This window comes from Melitaea cinxia, chromosome 4 (genome assembly GCF_905220565.1).
Source record: "Melitaea cinxia chromosome 4, ilMelCinx1.1, whole genome shotgun sequence".
NCBI classification, from domain to species: domain Eukaryota; kingdom Metazoa; phylum Arthropoda; class Insecta; order Lepidoptera; family Nymphalidae; genus Melitaea; species Melitaea cinxia.
The window spans coordinates 14,520,469-14,539,756 of record NC_059397.1 but is presented as its reverse complement, the minus strand read 5'-3'; the positions used below and the strand labels follow the sequence as shown (position 1 = coordinate 14,539,756).

Here is a 19,288-nt window from a genome sequence, read left to right as displayed (position 1 = left end):
TTAAAATAATCTATCTGAATCTTTGTCAAAAATAATAGTGGTTAAATAATAGTTCGTACTATCAACTAACACACGGGTAAATTTTTGTCCCAAAATTTAGTTCGGTTTGTAAATACGATAAACCTTAGGAGATGGAAGAAAGTAAAAATGAGAACCAAAGATATAATCAACACCTGGGCTAGGGTGTAAAAAAACTATAAGCGTAGTTCGGATTTTTTATTTGTGATTGAGTAGATATATATTATATAATAATATTGTCCCAAAAATATTTATGGGCTTATCTTTAAGCTTAATCGATGGATATCAATTGCGAGTAAAGCCGCTAGTAGTAAATAGTATGTTTTAAGAGGGTTAGTCAATAAATCCGTTACGTTTTGAATTAAAGTTACTTTAGTGAAAAGACAACACTGTTCATATCAACAAGCACCTTTCAGCTGACTCCTGTCAAATTTCGAAAAAAAAATATCTGGTGATATTTTTATCATTTTTCATTCATTCAAGTTGACATGTGTCAAGTTGCTCTTGTGTAGTAGTGCCGTTTATGCACTAATAATGTTTACGACAGCCGGCGGACTTTAAAAAAAAAACAATAATTTTTATATATTTCAATTAAAATAATAAACTTACAATTAAACTTATTCTAAGAAACAATAGTGACCGATGCCAGAATTAGCTACTGAATAATGAAATTGTTTATTAAAATGTAAAAATGTAAAAAATGTAAGGTAAAATATTAAAATGCTAATTGGATATTTTAATTGAAATCACACGTTGTAGTGACAACTCGTGGCGATGCGCGGTGTCAGCGGTTCCTTCGTAGGCATTGGGTGTAACACGCTCAAATACCGGCGATTCCGAGTTCGATTTCCGCTTGGGAAGGTAAATATTCCGCAGTGGAGCAGCATGGTGGATTAAACTCTGATCCTTTTTCAATACGAAGAAAGACACCTTTGCCCAGCAGTGGAAGATTACAGGCTGAAGCAATAATGCTTTGCTTAAAATAAATGAATATACCTTATCACTTCGTTGTTGGTTAATGTTTTGCTATTGTGACGACTGTAAGTTTCTCTCATACTCGAAAAACGTTTTAATGACGCTACAGTTTATTTAATTTTGTAAACATTTTGTGATATTTTTACTGTAAGAATTGTTAATTTCACTTACCTAGGCCTTGCTTCTGACGAAATAAATATAACCACGCAAAATGAAACAATTAAACGTTTTCCATGATAATTGCTATTCATAATATTATTTTGATTACATTAGTATTTTTTTTATTATTTTTAATTTTTAAATTATAAGTTTTGATTTTTCGATTTTTCAATTTTTGATTATTAATTTTTAAATTTTGGATTTTAATTTTAATTTTATAATTTGACGTATTACAATTTGAATATTCGATCGATTGCTTATTGACAAATTTACTCATTAACTAATTATTAGTATTACTTGACGTGATAATGCATGTTGTGATAACCTGTAATTAAAAGAGCATTGACATCCTATTGTAAGCTCATGTATAACAAACTATTATTAATGTATCTTTTGTTGGTTATCCTTTAATAAATAAATAAATGAGTAACGAACGCTATCAGGTGTACATGATAACCACCGGGACCGACGGCTTAACGTGCTCTCACGCACGCTGGGGAGACTAACAAGGACTGCACAAGCATCCAGACCACGGCAATCATCTGTAGGGCCAATACAAATGTTTGTCATGTGCAGGGATCGAACCCACCAGCGCAACAGACACAAACCAGTGCTATGACCGTTGCGCCAACGTGTCATCAAGCAAAGCATTATTGCTCTCTAAATAAAAATCTTGAAATCTTGTGTGGCGCGAACTTGGGGAAGCCTATGTCCAGCAGTGGACTGCGATAGGCTGAAGTGAAGTGAAGTGAAATAAAAATCTTTATTATTTTAATGTTATTACTCGTACCTGTATTAAACATTAATTTAAGTAATAATGCACGCAATAAAACACTATTCACGAAGGTATGTAAATAAAAACGTCAATGAGACCTTTTCTTTTTGTACATTTTTGTCTAAGAACTGAAAGTAATTAGGACTCTCAAAATTAAGAGTTAGTTACCGATATTATATTATTGATTTTCACTATTTTCTGCTGGTAACTGCTTACTAGTATATAGATCTTATTATTTAATATTCTTAAAAAAATATTTAATTTTATTTATCGATGGATAAATTTGATAAATGTTTATAGATTTGAATATGATACGGGCAGTGTTGAAAATTATCTATCCCACGGAGATATTTATGCAGTAATTTTGATATGGGCTATAATAGGAAAGAGCCATATGCGAGTGAAAATGGAGCTAACAGAAGAGGCAAAGATTTAGGCGCATATGGTAACAACGGATATGGTGGGTTTGGTAACAGTGGATATGACAACAGAACATATTTAATTAGATGTGATGTAGAGAGTTGTAGAAGGTAAATTAATATACTTTGCACTTTATATAATATTTATACATTTAAATAAATAAATTTTAATAAATAAATTTTAATAAATAAATTTCTAGACTGAGGTAGGGCACAGCAGGAAATATCCTGCTTAAAATCTGGAGCAGTCACAATATCAGATAGGTATGTAATATAATGACAAGGGATATAAACAGGTTATTGATTCGTGAATTTTCGACCATACTTAGTATCGTACTTGATGAGCACTGGATGCTTTTTATACCAAAATTAGATGTCGTTTCTTAAAAGTTAGGTAATACGAATGTGTAAAGCTTGTATTAAAATAAATATCAGTTTAATAAAAGTTTATTAAATGAAAGATATAAACTAGATATTACAAAAATATCTTAAAATTAGTCGTATATTCCTCTTGGTAAGTTGAAGGTATGTCTATTGTAATCACCATTCCCTAAGTTATTGATTTTGCAGTGTGGGCATGATCTCGGTACGTAGATTCCATAACCGGATTGACTTTGGCCATTTTGTCTGAAAAAAATATTTTATTTAATGTATCATAACTACTAATAATATCACAAAGATCATTATTATCTATATCTTAAACGTAAAGCAAAAACTTTTTACCCTTTTTAGGAAAACTGCGAGGGCGGAGGTGTATAAAATTTCCCACACTTATAGTTTATATCGAGAATCAGTGCAGAATGCTATTTTTTAAATGCATAAAAATACATTAAATCAATAAAAAAACATTACGCACACTTACGCGTACTTGACACACACACGAATATATATTCTTTGAATTGAATATATACTTTTTTGTTTATTATTATAGAAGTATAGTATTTCATAACAGAACCTTAATAATGTCGAAACTTATAATTTTAATTAAATATGGTCGAATTTCAACCCCTGGGCGACCACTAGTATTAATAAAAAATCATTACATATAAATAATAATTATAACTCTTTACATTAATATTTATTACAAGAACTATCAAAAAATGATCGTAATATTCTAAATGTTGTTTGGGTAAAAATAAACAAGTATATTATATCAATGAATTTCCTGCTCTCTACAAATACTTGTTATTTTGTTCATGGCAGTTTTCATTACGAAACATATTTAGTATTCTATGTATTTTGACGTGTATATTATAATAATAATAGCCTTATTATTTATGTAAGAAAAGTATTTATTTAAATGTACATAAAAATCATGTCTGACATACCTTGCGCTGCCGCCATTACCGCTGTTGCCGTATCCATTGCTGCTATATCCATTGCTTTCATATCCATTACCATCATATCCGCTACCGCCATTTCCGCTGTTAGCGTTGCCGCTTCTAATATATCCATTGCTGCTATATCCGTCGCTGCTATACCCATTATCACTATATCCACCTTCATACCTAATTATGTATAAAATTATCATTACATATTTGCAACATAATCAAATTATATAGCAGCGCATCTATTTTGATATCGCCGCCGTGGAAATAAAAAATAATTTATTGAACACTTTGTAATTGAATGAATCGATTTAGCCTGTAATATCCCACTGCTAGGCCATAACTCTTTTTCTCCATGTAGGAGAAGGATTGGAGCTGAATCTACTACGCTTTTTCATTGCAGTTTAGCAGATAAATGTTACCTCCTATGAGTTACGATCGATATGAGGTATTTATGATTACAACCGAGACCAACAGCTTAACGTGCTCTCCAAGGCACGATGGCGAGACTCACAAGGACAGACATCTAAACCGGAAAGAAATATTTATACAAATACAAATATCTATCCCGGGCGGGAATCAAACCCTCAAACACGGACTACATGGAGCGGTTTTAACGGTTAATAGTCTATCTTATATGTTTTGTAAGTCAAATTGTGGCAATAATTCAAAATTATTATAAAAATTTACTTACCAAGGTCTCGCTTCTATCGAAACAAATGCAGCGAAAACGCAAAGTGTCACAATCAGATATTTCTGCATGATAATATATTTTCCCTCGTAAGCGTCGCTACAGAATCTTAATGTGCTTTATGTAAATTCTTCGGAAGAATATTAAACATCTTTCACTTCGTCGCATTTTATACAACGAGCCAGGATTAAAGGTCAAGATAATAAATGATATCACACTCATACGTATAATCCCAGAAACGCTATCTGCAAAAAAATGGTCGTAGAAACCACCCAAATCTCTACATTTTCTCATTGGAATTTCCTAATGTACTCAACATAACTAGTGGTCGCCCAGAGGTCGAAATTTGACCATAATTAAAAAATTTAATTAAAGAAAACCAAAAAATTATGAAAGTAAAGACCTTACTTAAGACCTAACCAGTAAGAACCTAACCTGTAACCTAGTAAGAACCTTTTTTAAATTTTTTCAATTTGACTACAGACTTTGACTATTATATGCGTGTGTGTGTCAAATACATGGTTGTGTGTATGTTTTTTTTCATTTGATTTAATATATTTTTATGCATAGTTAAAAAAATATATTAGCATTTTGCACTCCTTCTCTATATAAACTATAAGTGTACGAAATTTCATATTCCTCCGTCCGCGCAATTTTCGTAAAAAGGGGTACTTACAAAGTTTTTGCTTCACGTATTAATATATAGATATTATACATTTTTGGTACGTAGTTATGTTGTAAGTTACTTTTTCTACACAGCGTTGAGCACGTGTGGAGGAGGTTCTAAATTCGATTTTACTTATTTTTTCCTTTTAACCGATTTCCTAAAAAGGAGGAGGAGATTCTCATTTTGATTTTTTTTCTTTTTTTAATGTATTTTACCTAAGAAATTTTGACTGAGTGGACGACAATGACTTTTTTTAATCGAAAGGTTGTGCGTGTCATGTGGTGCCATTGAAATTTAATTGAGATCTAGCAAGTACTTTTTGAGCTATTTCTATTAATGTGTATTTACTAGACTATTTTTTCGTGTAACACGTTATATTACATGTCGATGTAATTGAAGTCGGTTTTTGTCGTTAGCGGGCAAACACACTTATTTAAAGTAAAACTACATTAGTCCAGTCTCAAATAATTTTTACGACTGAAAATATCTTAAATGTTTTCGTGTCATGACGCAAGTAGAAATTTTAGAAGCACGAAATTTTATTTTTAGGCTTTTGTTTGCATGTAACATAGATATAATCCAGCGTTTGTGGATATTCTCTATAATAAAATAGAAGATTAGTTCGTACTACTAATATTAATCAAATATGACACTGTTGACTGTTTTTCACACGACTGTTCCATGAAACGTGATTAAGAGCAGCTCTGCAAGCATCCTGGTAGTTCTATCGCACAAAAGGTGAACCCAAAATGTGGTATAAAAAGAAATCCTTCATTTTTGTAATATAATATACACTATTCTAGCGCCTCTTGGTAAATATTATCAATTTCTATGCGAGCAAAGCGACAATGAGTTGCTAGTATTGTAATATTAGTTAATTTTTAGTTGTAAAATAGACAAATAGAATTTTGGGACAATTGTTGTTTATCTTATTCTAATAACAGATATTAGATTTATGCTAAGGTAAACTAAGGTACACCCCAAGAAAATAAAACAAAATTAAAAAGTAGTATCAAATACAATTAATAATTGGTTACATGGTTTTTCATATGCATTTCTATGAATTTGATCGTCCATCCAAGGACAAAAAAATAAGAGAAAAAAGGAGTGCATTAGTATGTGCAAGTTAACCTCAACGTAGTTTAAAGAAATCATTTTTAGAAATTCATTGTTTCACACCATTTTTGGCGCGAACTTGTGGAGAGCTATGTCTGTGTAACTTAAGCACTTAGTAAGCGACCAAGTATGTGTAGCTTTGACATTCTGATGATTCTCTCATTTGACAATAACAAGAAAGTTATAACATTATTTAAAATATTAAAGGCTAATTTTTATCTTTGATACATCTTTTCAGAGATCAAATTTAGGTATTAGGATGGTACTGCACCTATATCTGTATATGTACATATATATTCCCACAAACGTAATCTGAAAAAATGTGTTTTTACATATTACGCTTGTGGGAATATACGTGTTAATATGATATCAGTTAGTGTCTTGACCTTTATTCCTGGCCAATTGTATAAAATGAAATGAAGTAAAAGATATTAAGTAGTACTGAATCAGAGAATATACACGAAACACATTAACAGTCTGAAGTGACTCTTACGAGTGAATACATATTACCATGCAGAAATATCTTATCGTCTCACTTTGCATTGTCGCTACATTTATTGCAGTAGAAGCAAGACCTTGGTAAGTTAATTTTGTTGATGTTTTTTATAATCGAAAATTAATGAAATGAAATGAAACGAGATGAAATGACACAAATTGTATAATAAAAATTCGGTTGCGGGTTCGATTCCCGATATTATATTTATATATGTACTAGCGACCCGCCCCGGCTTCGCACGGGTGCAATGCTGATACTAAATATACTACAGAATGTCTTTATTTATAGTGTGAAGCTAGCTTATGACATGGTTGTTAACATAATAACAAAAACATTCAAATATGCGTCGTTAGATTACACGTTGTTACAGAATGCGTTAAAGATATAAAGGTTCACTGCTCGTTCCCCGTAGGTGATAGCGTGATAATTTGTAGCCTATATGTTGACTCGACTTCTTAATAATATTCGAGCCAGAAGTAAATCCATGCAGTACTTTTTGAGTTTATCCCGGACATACATACAGACAAACAGACAAAAATTCTAAAAACTATATTTTTTGCTTCGGTATCGATTGTAGATCATACCCTAAGTATTCTTTAAAAAAATATTCAATGTACAGTTTTGACTTTCCTACCTTTTATTATATGTATAGATTACTTCTCTGTATATTTATATACATATAAAAAAAGTATAGTTATAACAGTCGGCTGTTACCTGTAACACAAGCATTAAGTTGTTTACCATAGGAACAGACGACCGTAAGAAAAAAAAAACAGACCGACAGAAAGAAAAAAAAAAAACCTCTAAGAGTAACCACTTACGAAGTGTCCCAAAACATATTTTTTGTTTTCAACACAGCGTTAATGTAATCAAAATAAAAACTTGTTTTTCGATAGTTTAATACAAACACAACATTGCATTTAATTACTTCATTCTTGTTGACCAGTCGCAAAAATCAGAAATTGTATCCAATAAATTAAACAAATGTCTCACATTTCTCTGTTCCTTCGTGGGAGAAAATAGTATTTATCTAATCTGCAACACAAATACAACAAATATATCATTTGACACTTTTTTACATTTACGTTTTTTGTTACTCTTTTGGGCTCTTTATGGAAGATTTCCTTTCAAATCATTATTGATATTTTTTAATACATAAATAGGTATGAAGATAGTAGCTACGATACCAATGGTGAAGATTCTAACGATGAATTCTCAGAAAATGGATATTCAGAACAGGCATTCGGTTCAGGGTATCGTAGTGATACCGGATATGGAAATAGAATTGCATCTAACAGCAGAAGTTTAGGTGGATATGGCAGCAGTAATTATGGTAGTAGTGGAACTAGGGGAAATGGAGATGGCAGCAGTAGAAATGGTAACAACGGCTATGGCAGCAATGGATATGACAGCAATTCACATGGCAGCAACGGATATGAAGGCAATGGATATGGCAACAACGGGTACAGTAACAATGGAAATGGCGCCGGCATGAGGTATAATAGACGTATTTTGTAAATGCACTTATATAAATGAAAAATACGTATGTAATAGTTTGTGTCGTAACAAAATACCACTATGAATAAAATAGCAAGTGTTTATGTAAAGCAGAAAATGAATTAATATAATAAAGCTATTTGTTTGCTACTTTAAATAAATTGAAAGTATAGCAACAAAAATATTTGGCTTAACTATTTTGTGCATATGCTACGTCAGCTACGGGTGTGATTGTTCTTGTAAAAATATTAATCTAATGAATTTTTATTCATATAATGAATTATTATTGTGATATTTTAAATAAGCTTTTTTCATCAGACGCAGTAAAGACCGCAGTAATGGAAGCAGTGATTTCGATGACGGTGGATTCGTACCAAGATCATGTCCACACTGCAAGATCAATAGCTTAGGGAATGGGAATAACAATATACACACCTTCAACTTGCCCAAAGAAGCATTCAACTAACCTTAAGACATTGTTATTATATCTAATTTATAACGTGATGCGTAATTCAATAAAATATTATTAAGTACCAGACATTTATTTTATTTATCTTAACTCAAGACGTACCTGTTAGTGTTTTATTTTTTATGTATTTAAATACATTTGATATTTATTTTGATTCCACTCATACCCGTTAGTCTCGCTTCAGCCTGTAATATCCCATTACTGGGCATAGGCCTCTTTCCCCATGTAGGAGAATGATCAGAGCTTAATCCATCACGTAAATAAGTCTCAAGACTGGTAGTGTTTTATTTCTCATACGGTCTAAGTTAGAAAGACACAATAATATATATAATATCCCTTAAAATTAGTAACATATCATATTAATAAAATCTCAAGGATAATTCGCAATTTCTTTGTAAAGACAATCCTACCATAGTGAATATCGATTTAGGGAATTAGCTATTTAATGGTTGAAATAATGATAAGATCTTCGCTAACTCCACCGACTCTTTATAAATAAATAAACCTATAACACCTGGGTCATGCCCACTCTCTTGTACATCTTTGGCATACTCAGATGGAGTCAAACCGAAATTGACGCCCTGGACAGAAGAGTCCGCACAAATATGACGCACAATCGCGTGCATCACCCTAAGTCGTCGGTCAAGAGACTGTACACCCTGCGGAAATGTGGTGGTCGAGGCATGTTAAGCGCAAAGTCCATGCATAACCGAGAGGTGTGAAGCCTCAGAACCTACTTTGAAACGAGACGGGACAGCGCTTTGCATGGTGACGTTGTAGTGTGTGACAAAGTACTAACCCCCCTATCCTTGGATAGAGAATTGGCAGAAACCGGTCCTACTGAGCGCCCCTGACCGGGAGACTTTATTTTGTTCAAAGATAATGCTAATCATATTGTCTCATTTAAAATTGAGCCATTCGAGCGAGATCTGACGGGTAGTTTTTGAGTTATCCTTGATAATGCGTATTTAATTGACTTATATGATAACTTATATTATTATAATATATAAATTTTATATTTTTAATTGAAGTAGGGCACAGCAGGAAATTTTCTATTCAAAATATGGAGCAGCCCGACTACTACCTCGACCTTACAGAATATCACAGCTAATTAACACTGTTTTCAAGCAGTGTTGTGTCCCTGTTGGTGAGTAAGGTGACCAGAGCTCCTGGGGGAAACTGGGGATGGGGTCAGTAAGCAGTTTCATTTAAATTTGATTGAGATATGACTGTTACTTTTTTAGTAACATTTGATAACGCGTACTTGATCTTTTTTTGTCTACTTACGTTGTATCATCGACGTAATTGAAGTCGGTTTTTTTTTTTCGTTTGCGAGCAAACACAATTATGTTAGTGCGTAGCTATCGTTAAAAATTATGTTAAATTTGTATTGTTATTTACACTTACTGTTTATTGTCTTATAGTCTCCTGTCTGTAATTTTGAAAATGAAATAAAAATGAATATATGCAGTTCATAAAAATATATGACGTACATAATGTTTTAATTACAGATTCCAGATTTGCTAAAATGTAGTAAAGTTTTACTACTTTTTAAAAAGGGAAGTCGAAGTGATCCTTGTAATTATAGACCCATTTCAATCCTACCGTCCTTAAATAAAACATTTGAAAAAATTATGCTAAATCAACTTCTTTTCCATTTTAAAGTTAATGGAATTTTTCACAGTGAACAAATATGGTTTCACTAGAGGTCGCTCTACGACAGATGCTGGTGTGGCACTTCTCAAACATATATATGACGCTTGGGAGAGATCACAAAATGCTATTAGTATATTTTGTGACATATCAAAGGCATTCGATTGCGTGGACCACGGGATCTTATTAAGTAAACTTGAGTTAATGGTAAAGGTCTTAATCTAATTGCTTCATATCTATATAATAGAATTCAACACGTATCAATAAACGGAACGAAGTCTTCTGGATCCGTGCTAAAAATCGGCGTTCCACAGTGGTCGATTCTGGTTCCATTTCTTTTTTTAATATATATAAAAGATCTGCCATTTTATGTTAAATATATTTGTGATATAGTGCTATTTGCAGATGACACTTCTCTAATATTTAAAGTTGATAGGAAAAAAGTAAATTATGATGACGTGAACGCTTCTTTGTCGCGAATTCAAGATTGGTTTAAAATAAACATCTTGGTTTTGAACGCCAAAAAAACCAAGTGCGTTGTGTTTTCGTTACCTAATGTTAAGCATCCAAATTATAATTTTATAATAAATAACGAGAGGCTTATTGTCAATGATACTAAAATTTTCTAAGGAATACATTTGGACTCAAAACTTCAGTGGAATTCCCATTTGTCATCCTTGAATGGTAGACTCAGCTCCGCGGCATTCGCAGTTAGAAAAGTACGACAACTGACCGACGTTGCAACTGCACACTAAATATATTTTAGCTATTTCCATAGTGTTATGTCTTACGGCCTGTTACTGTGGGGTAATGCTGCAGATATTGAGACTATATTTATCTTGCAAAAAAGGGCTATTCGCGGCATTTACGATCTTGGAGCTCGAGTCTCCCTACGGGATGTTTTCCAAAAGGTGGACATATTAACGATCGCGTCGCAGTATATTTATAACAATATTATGTATATCCACCAAAATATTCATTGTTTTGAAATAAATAGTAATAATCGCATTGTAAACACAAGAAGGAATAACAAAATTGTAACTCCAAGTTTCCGACTGCGCAAAGTAAACGTTTCCTTTCTGGGTCATGGTATTCGCATGTATAATAAAATACCACAAACGATTTTGGAATTGTCTCAACATAAATTTAAAGTTTTTATTAAAAAAATGTGCTGTGTGGCTACGGCACTAAAGAATTTAGCCACCCCCTCTCTTCCCGTGGGTGTCGTAAGAGGCGACTAAGGGATAACAAGGTTCCATAACCACCTTGGAACTTAAGAAGCTGACCGATGGCGGGATAACCATCCAACTGCTGGTTTTGAAATACACAGGCCGAAGATGGGCAGCAGCGTCTTCGGTGCGACAAAGCCAGTACTGCGGTCACCAAACCACCTGCCCAGCGTGGTGACTATGGGCAAAACACATGAGTTCACGTTATTTTTGGCGTAAACTTGTGGAGGCCTATGTCCAGCAGTGGACTGTATAGGCTGTAATGATGATTAAAAAAATAATAATAGATAAAGCTTATTACTCGGTGCAGGATTACATAGTTGATAAAGATGTGTGGACTTAGTGACGCTGTATTTCATGCAACATGTTTCTAATTTTGAACTAAAACATAGTTTGTATATTATTTTCAAAAGAGTAACGGCGGAGTTTCTTGCTGATTCTTCTCTGCAGAATCTACATTTCGAATCGGTGGTAGCTTCACTTTTACAAAAATAATAATTTAGTTTAATTATTATTTAGTAGTTTTGAAAGTGCTCTTGGAGCCTATTTGAATAAAGCTATTTTTGATTTCGATGATTTTGATATTGACAGTTTTAATATTTAATATTTTAATTTCATTATTTTAAGTTTACCTTTCAGAGAAACCAATTAGGTAACTTAGGTGCACGTGGGGTAGTTATTATAAACATTGTTTTTTCCGATTAAGTTTGTGGGAATACACTTATGACAATGATAACAGTTATCGTCTTAACCTTTAATCCTGGACATTTGTATAAAATGGGACGAAGTAAAATATGTTATTGTATTCAGTCGGAGATACTGTGTAAAGCACATTAAGGATTCGGAGTGACTTTTACGAGGATACATGCAATCATGCAGCAATACCTGATTATGTCTCTTTGCATTTTCACTATATTTATTTCAACAGAAGCAAGATATTGGTAAGTTTATTCTGTCAGTTAAAAATTCGTGAAACGTACCCCATATTTTAAAAATATTTATTTTGATATTTTCGACTTTTTATATGAAGGTAAATAGATTTATATTTATTTTTCTGAAACTACTACGTTTTAGATTTGGCTTAATTATATTTTTTAGCTTTACATTGAATTATTTTTATTTATTCACTGGTTTTTATTCACATTTTTAACAACAAATTATATGTGTATATAGTTTGTTATTCTTGCTACTTAATAACACTTGATGGTATTATTTTACAGTGGACATTATAGCGGTTATGATAATAGTGGAAATAGTAATAGTGCATATAGTAGCAGTGGATATAATAGTAATGGAAACGGTGGCGAGGGATTAAGTAGCAGTGGATATGGTAGCAGTGGATATGGCAACAGCGAATATGGCAGCAGAGGATCGGTCACCAGGTGAGAGAACATGATTAGCTGTAAATGTTAAAATTATAATGTTTTAAGCCATGTGATTGTTAACATTTACTTTAATTTTTTTTTACAATGTTGTTGCTTTTTAATAAACAGTGAGATTGTCATAGTCACTGACAAGTATTTGTAGAGAGTGAGAAATTAATTAATTCTCTCTTTCTTGAACTGTTTCTTTGCAAACACAGCTTAAATTTCTAAGTAAATAGTTGTTTTTTTTAAATTGTAACTTATGTTTGCGCTTACATGAATATGAATAATGGATTAAATTACTGCTAGATTATTTCGACCTCCATTTTGATGGCTTCGATTTTCTCTTGCAAGTAAAATGACGCCTGGGCAGGAACGGTGATACCAGTTGTAAAAAACTAACTTCTTGTGTTGCAACTTTGTATAATAAATTTTGAACTTAAAATATGTATAATAAAATCTTTATATTAGTGACAGCCTAAACAACTTATTTGAGAAAAGGTTTGCTTTTGTAAAAAAATAAGGTCATTTATTACAAATTACGTCCTTCTTTTTAATCAAGATATTAATTTATTTTAAATTAATGTATGTTTTAAATGTGCCGTTTCTTCCAGGCGTGGTAATTACAATAGAGGTAACTCGGCCTATGTTCCCGATTCATGTCCTGGCTGTAAAATCAACAACCTTGGGAATGGGGATCACAACACACACACCTTCTACCTGCCTAAAGGAATATATGACTAGATTATATAGTTCTTCACTTAATTATATAGTTCTCATTTTAATAAAGTATTATTAAAATTATAACATACTATTTCAGATTTAATTTATGAAAATGGTAAAAAAAAAATATTTGAATTCTAATTGTATTATTTCTTTCTTATGAAAAAATTATTTATTTCTTAGGAAAAAAAAAAAAACTGTTTTGTATAAAATAATAGTTGCTTTTTGTACATTTTTCTACTTATTATTGTTTTAGTTGCTTGTTTATTTTATTTCTTGTTTGGTTTACAATAAAGTGTAAAATAAATAGTTAAATAAATGAATGAAACTGAATACTGTTTTGTTTACTGTTAATGTATTTCTATACCTTTACCTTTTCATTTATCTAAAAATTTAATGTCTTTTGCAGTACAATAACATAGGTTTCATATTATAAAAAATGTGAGTTTTTGTTAAAAATTAAAGGTGGATGTAATTCGATATTTTAATTGAAGTCACCCGTTGCAGCGGCGACTCGTGGCGATGCACAACGTCAGTGGTTCCATTACGTGTAACACGCTCAAACACCGGCTATTCCGGGTTCGATTCCCACTCGTGAAGGATAATTGTAAATATTTCTTTACAGTCTTGGTGTCTGTCCTTGCGCGTCTCCTCATCGTGCCTCGGAGAGCACATTAAGCTGTCAGCACCGGTTGTTGTCATAGACACCTGATAGCAATCATTACTTATAGTAGGGATTATATCCGCCAAACTGCAGTGGAGCAGCATGGTGGATTAAACTCCGAACCTTCTTTTATACGAAGAAAGAGGCGTATGCCCACCTGTGGGATGTAACAGGCTGGATCGAATCGAAAAATATGATTTTTGAAGTTGAAGAAGACGTGTGGAAAAATCCACAAAAAACTTACCGCTGGCCTTCAATATGCATTTTAACAAATTTTAGGTCTCTTTAGTGGTAGAAGTAAGGCACAGAAGCGAGTATTTCATCATCGGTCATCATAACCACAGGTTTCTACAGAACTACTAGCAATCGAGTCCGATTTGATCAACCGTATTAATAAGTATTTTGTTTCATTAATCTTAAGCAAGCAATAATAAAAAGCTAAACAGTTATTTTTTCTGCTACAAACAATTAAACTTAATTTTTTTTTAATTTATCGCACTTTCTCATCTAGGCATTAGGGTAGTTACTGTGAATATATAGTTATTTTAAATGTATTAATGACAATACAGTTATTTACTATATTATCAGTCATTGTCTTGACCTTTAATCCTAGCCAATTGTATAAAATGTAACGAAGTGAGATGTGTTTTGTGTTCAGTCGGAGATTAAATACATACACATTGAGAGTCTACAGTGACACTTCAGAGTGAATAGCAATTATCATGGAAAAATATTTGATTGTTTCATTTTGCGTTGTTGTTACATTTATTTCAACAGAAGCGAGACCTTGGTAAGTGAAATTAACATTTCTAACAGTAATAATGTCAGAAAATGTTTATAAAACTAAATAAGCTATAGCGTCATTATAACGTTTTCGAGTATGAAATAAACTTTTAGTCTTCACAATAACAAATAACATTAACCAATAACGCAGTGTTAAAGTAAACTAGTTCATTTCTTTTAGGCAGAGCATTATTGCTCTCAAATTATAAAAATCAAGTTAAGTAATAAAGCACAAATTAAAACATTATTCACGATGGTATGTAAATAGAAATGTCTACGAGACGTTTTCTTTTAGGCGTTTTTGTTTACGAACTGAAAGTATTATACATTATCCCGACTAGAAAAAAGGTCAGGCTCAACCAGATCATGTATCTGGACCGGATCAGGATAGAATGAGGCATGCCAGATCCGGAAAGCTCTATCAGGACAAGGTCTGGTCCAGACAAGGATAGCCTGATGTAAAATATAATCAAGTATGGTAAGGCATACTGGATCAGGACCCGGTCCTTTCCAGATCAGGATAGCCTGATGTAAAATATAATCAAGTATGGTAAGGCATACTGGATCAGGACCTGGTCCGGTCCAGATCAAGATAGCCTGATGTTAAATAAAATCAAGTATGGTAAGGCATACTGGATTAGGACCCGGTCCGATCCAGAACCGGATAGCCTGAAAGAAATTACGCGAACTGAGCCTGAATCGCGCTATTAATGTTTTTAAGCGCACTTAGTATATATACAGTTATCAGGACAGTCTAGCAGTGAGTCCATCTCTACACAGTGGAGTAGCCGTTAGTAATAGGAAATAGTTAATGAGTAGTTAATTAATAGAAGTTAATAAATAAAATTTAATTAATAATAATAATTAATTACTAACATAAAAATAAATAAAAATAATTAATATTTAAAGTAAAAATATAAATAAATAATACATTGGGAGAATAAACGGAAATAAATATCATAATAATTATGTTAAGTAACATATTACTAATAATATCAATTCGCTTTTTTTTTGTTAAACAATTTTTTCGAGAATATACATTCGTATTTTTTAAAAGGACCGGACCGAACCGGCTGATCAGGATAAGACCAGATTTCCTGATCTGGACCCGATCAGGAAATCTCATCTCATCCTGATCAGGTATAGACCAATCATCTGCGTTACATGCCTTATCTAGTCCTGACCAGGCATGCCTGATTCCTTCTAAGGAAGACGAAAAAATTTCTACTTGGGATTGATTTTCACTATATTCTGCTGGTAAATGCATAAAGTATACAGAATATACTAAATATTTGATATTGCTAAAAAATTGAGGATAAATCTGATAAGTGTTTGTAGGTTTGAATATGATATGGACAGTGTTGAAGATTATCTATCCTACGAAGATAATTATGCACCAAATGTTGATACGGGCTATAATAGAGGAGACCCATATGAGAGTGAAAATGGAGCTAACAGAAGAGGCAAAGATTTAGACGCATATGGTAACAACGGATATGGTGGGTTTGGTAACAGTGGATATGACAGCAGAAGATATTTAATTAGATGTGATGAAGAGGGCTGTAGAAGGTAAATTAATATACTTTTCATACACAAGTAAATAAATAAGTGTTAATAAATAAGTTTCTAAACTGAGGTAGGACACAACATTAAAATAATATGCTGCTCAAAATCTGGAGCAGCCCGACTGGAGACGTACCTTACCGTCTCGACCTTACAGAAGATACAGCTACATAATACTACTTTCAAGCAGTGTTGCGTTCCTTCAGCGTGTAATGTATAGTTATACGATACTGTTTGAAATTTTTTATTTATGTTATGCTCTATACATTTATGTCATAAGTAATTTAAGGCAAAAAATTAAAAAAAATAAGATTGCTTAAGAGAGATAAAGGGAAGCTTAAAAGGACGAAAATTTAGTACTTGTTCGACCTGTAAAGCTAATTGAGTAGGAGATAAAGTATCTATATTTAGCGTATGCTAAGTCATAGAAAGATTATCATACTTTTGAAGCTGTTGTAAGGAAAACAATATTAAGACATCGTTTGCATTCAGCCTGTATTATCGCACTGCTGGGCATAGGCCTCTTTTTCCATGTAGGAGAAGGATCAGAGCTTAATCCAGCACCCTGTTTTAATCCGGGTTGGCGGATATATTCTGGCGGATTTATTATTAACGATCACCATCAGATGTACATGATAACATCCAGGACGGGTTAAAGAGCTCTCCGAGGCGCGGTGGGGCGAACCTCAAGGACTACACAAACACCCAGATCACGGCAAACATCTGTATGGCCAATACAAATGTTTGCCATGTGCGGGGATCGATCCTGTAACCGCCAGCATACAGCCACAAACCAATGGCGTGACCATTGCGCAAACGAGTCGGCAGTTGTATATATAAAAAGTTAACTTTATTTATTTGTATATATTAAAAAAAAATATAATCTTACAAAAAAATGTGACGGTCATTGTAAATTAATAGTATTTATGGAGGGTACTAATGAAAATTGATATTTTTCATGTGTGTTCTTAAGTACAATTCTTGTATATATTTTTAATATTTTGCAATGAAAACCGTACAGTAAAATTTATTAGTCTTGTAAAAAATGTTGAAATAATGAATAATAATGACGATAAGGACGACGGTTATAATAAGCTTTTTTTTCAGGCTCTCGAATGCCCCCGTCCGCGTCGTCTTGAGTGAATGTCCAGGCTGTAAAATAAATAATTATGGAAATGGAAATTACAATACAAATATCTTCAATCTTCATGAAGGAATGTACAATTAACTTTTTTGAGATGTTATCAAATATTGATATATGTGTCTGCTAAATATAAATATGTCATAAGGAAATATATCCACACTTATACTGTCTCTTTATTGATGACCGAAAAAATATAATCTATAAAAATAAATAAAATTTGAGTGTCTGTTTGTAATTTAAAATAACTGCTTTTTGCTAAATGCATATGGATGTCTACACGGTATATGAACCAAATTAACATTTTTACAATTAATGTCTGTCTGTCTGTCTGTCTGTTTGTTCTGGCTAATCTTTGAAACGGCTGGACCGATTTTGACGGGACTTTTAACTGGCAGATAACTTATGTAGTAAGAAGTAACTTAGGCTTCTTTTATTTTAGAAATTTAATTAATTTGTAACTCTGCGAACTAAACAATTTTTTTTTGTTAAATTACACGAGAACGAAGTCGCGGGCACAGCTAGTATTATTATATAATAGTACTTATTAACAAGTGTAAGGAGATCTTCAAAATTGTTGTAAGCGTAGTTGATAAATCATAATTGAAATATAACTGTAATTACCGTAACTTATACTCGGACACAAATATATTCAGTTGGGGAACCGATTTAAGCATTGAAATAATTTTTACCAGAATTTCCTGTTTCTATTCAATACATCTCTCTGTTCCAATACAGTGCATAAATTCAAGGTGGCTACGAATAAAAGAAATAGAAAAAAGTTTCATTACAATAAACAAGATCAGGACGCGTAAGGCTTTTGAGTGAACAGTATTAACAATTATTTTTTTAATAAATAGCATTAAAATGTATAGCCGATTCATATTGAATTATGTAGGTGACAAGTTGACAAATAACGATGTAGACGTGATGGCGGTGGTGGGCTTCGACAGGTTAATCTCAGATAATTGGAAGAAACTCTTGAAAAATGTGCTCTCTGAAGTATGCCAGAATGTTTGATAATAATTTATTGACGTTAGAAAGCTAAATAGTTTTGATGTTCGTAATATTGTATGACATTTTAAGTTATATTAGTAGGAAGTTATATTGAGTTAGGGCATAGCAGTACTCGCGCGACTCCATCTCGCCCCACCCAGGCGGACGAATGCTCACACGTGGTGGTTTTTTTTAGTCAGTAGGAGTCTGACATATCCATGATGGGTTTTCTCCACGTAGAAAAAGGGCAAAGCAGAAAGTATCTAATTCAAAATTTGGGTCAGCCCAGCTGGGGAAGAACATCAACCTCTTAGAAGATCTCAGCTAAATATTACTGCTCTCGAGTATTGTTATATTCCTGTGTCGAGAATGTAGTAGAGCTACGGGGGAGGTATGGAGGTAAGGTCAGCAACGCGTTTGCAATGCTCCTGTTCATGCAGGCCTGTCGTACCCAGTTACTATGGGTGGACAGAACGCTTGTTTGGTGACAAGAATAGTAGTGCATTTTTTGCCCAGAGAATCGGCACAGCGATTCAACGGGGACATGCTTTGCACCATAACT

The 19,288-nt window shown here is 32.8% G+C and overlaps 3 protein-coding genes across 3 annotated transcripts; 2 read left to right on the top strand and 1 right to left on the bottom strand.

Annotated features, from left to right (window-relative positions):
• Positions 1-2,777: 2,777 nt before the first annotated feature.
• Positions 2,778-4,504, bottom strand: LOC123670279 (N66 matrix protein-like). The gene is made up of 3 exons (XM_045603786.1): positions 4,369-4,504; positions 3,675-3,854; positions 2,778-2,973 (listed from the first exon to the last, which is right to left on the bottom strand). Exons 1-3 carry the CDS (start codon positions 4,434-4,436, stop codon positions 2,841-2,843), a joined length of 381 nt encoding a protein of 126 aa, XP_045459742.1. The 5' UTR covers positions 4,437-4,504; the 3' UTR covers positions 2,778-2,840.
• Positions 4,505-6,589: 2,085 nt separating this feature from the next.
• Positions 6,590-8,677, top strand: LOC123670277 (N66 matrix protein-like). Its single transcript, XM_045603784.1, has 3 exons — positions 6,590-6,727; positions 7,808-8,140; positions 8,460-8,677. Exons 1-3 carry the CDS (start codon positions 6,660-6,662, stop codon positions 8,605-8,607), a joined length of 549 nt encoding a protein of 182 aa, XP_045459740.1. The 5' UTR covers positions 6,590-6,659; the 3' UTR covers positions 8,608-8,677.
• A 6,217-nt stretch (positions 8,678-14,894) lies between these two features.
• LOC123670278 lies at positions 14,895-17,975 on the top strand. Its single transcript, XM_045603785.1, has 3 exons — positions 14,895-15,033; positions 16,365-16,595; positions 17,697-17,975. Exons 1-3 carry the CDS (start codon positions 14,966-14,968, stop codon positions 17,815-17,817), a joined length of 420 nt encoding a protein of 139 aa, XP_045459741.1. The 5' UTR covers positions 14,895-14,965; the 3' UTR covers positions 17,818-17,975.
• The last annotated feature ends 1,313 nt before the right edge of the window (positions 17,976-19,288 follow it).

What these genes read in the sequence shown, in the direction of transcription:
- LOC123670277 (XM_045603784.1), top strand. Translation starts at nt 6,660, where the DNA reads ATGCAGAAATATCTTATCGTCTCACTTTGCATTGTCGCTACATTTATT. An exon ending in GCAGTAGAAGCAAGACCTTG is followed by an intron (nt 6,728 to 7,807) that starts GTAAGTTAATTT and finishes ATACATAAATAG; the next exon opens with GTATGAAGATAGTAGCTACG. An exon ending in GGAAATGGCGCCGGCATGAG is followed by an intron (nt 8,141 to 8,459) that starts GTATAATAGACG and finishes TTTTTTCATCAG; the next exon opens with ACGCAGTAAAGACCGCAGTA.
- LOC123670278 (XM_045603785.1), top strand. Translation starts at nt 14,966, where the DNA reads ATGGAAAAATATTTGATTGTTTCATTTTGCGTTGTTGTTACATTTATT. An exon ending in TCAACAGAAGCGAGACCTTG is followed by an intron (nt 15,034 to 16,364) that starts GTAAGTGAAATT and finishes AAGTGTTTGTAG; the next exon opens with GTTTGAATATGATATGGACA. An exon ending in GATGAAGAGGGCTGTAGAAG is followed by an intron (nt 16,596 to 17,696) that starts GTAAATTAATAT and finishes CTTTTTTTTCAG; the next exon opens with GCTCTCGAATGCCCCCGTCC.
- LOC123670279 (XM_045603786.1), bottom strand. Translation starts at nt 4,436, where the DNA reads ATGCAGAAATATCTGATTGTGACACTTTGCGTTTTCGCTGCATTTGTT. An exon ending in TCGATAGAAGCGAGACCTTG is followed by an intron (nt 3,855 to 4,368) that starts GTAAGTAAATTT and finishes ATACATAATTAG; the next exon opens with GTATGAAGGTGGATATAGTG. An exon ending in GGTAATGGCGGCAGCGCAAG is followed by an intron (nt 2,974 to 3,674) that starts GTATGTCAGACA and finishes TATTTTTTTCAG; the next exon opens with ACAAAATGGCCAAAGTCAAT.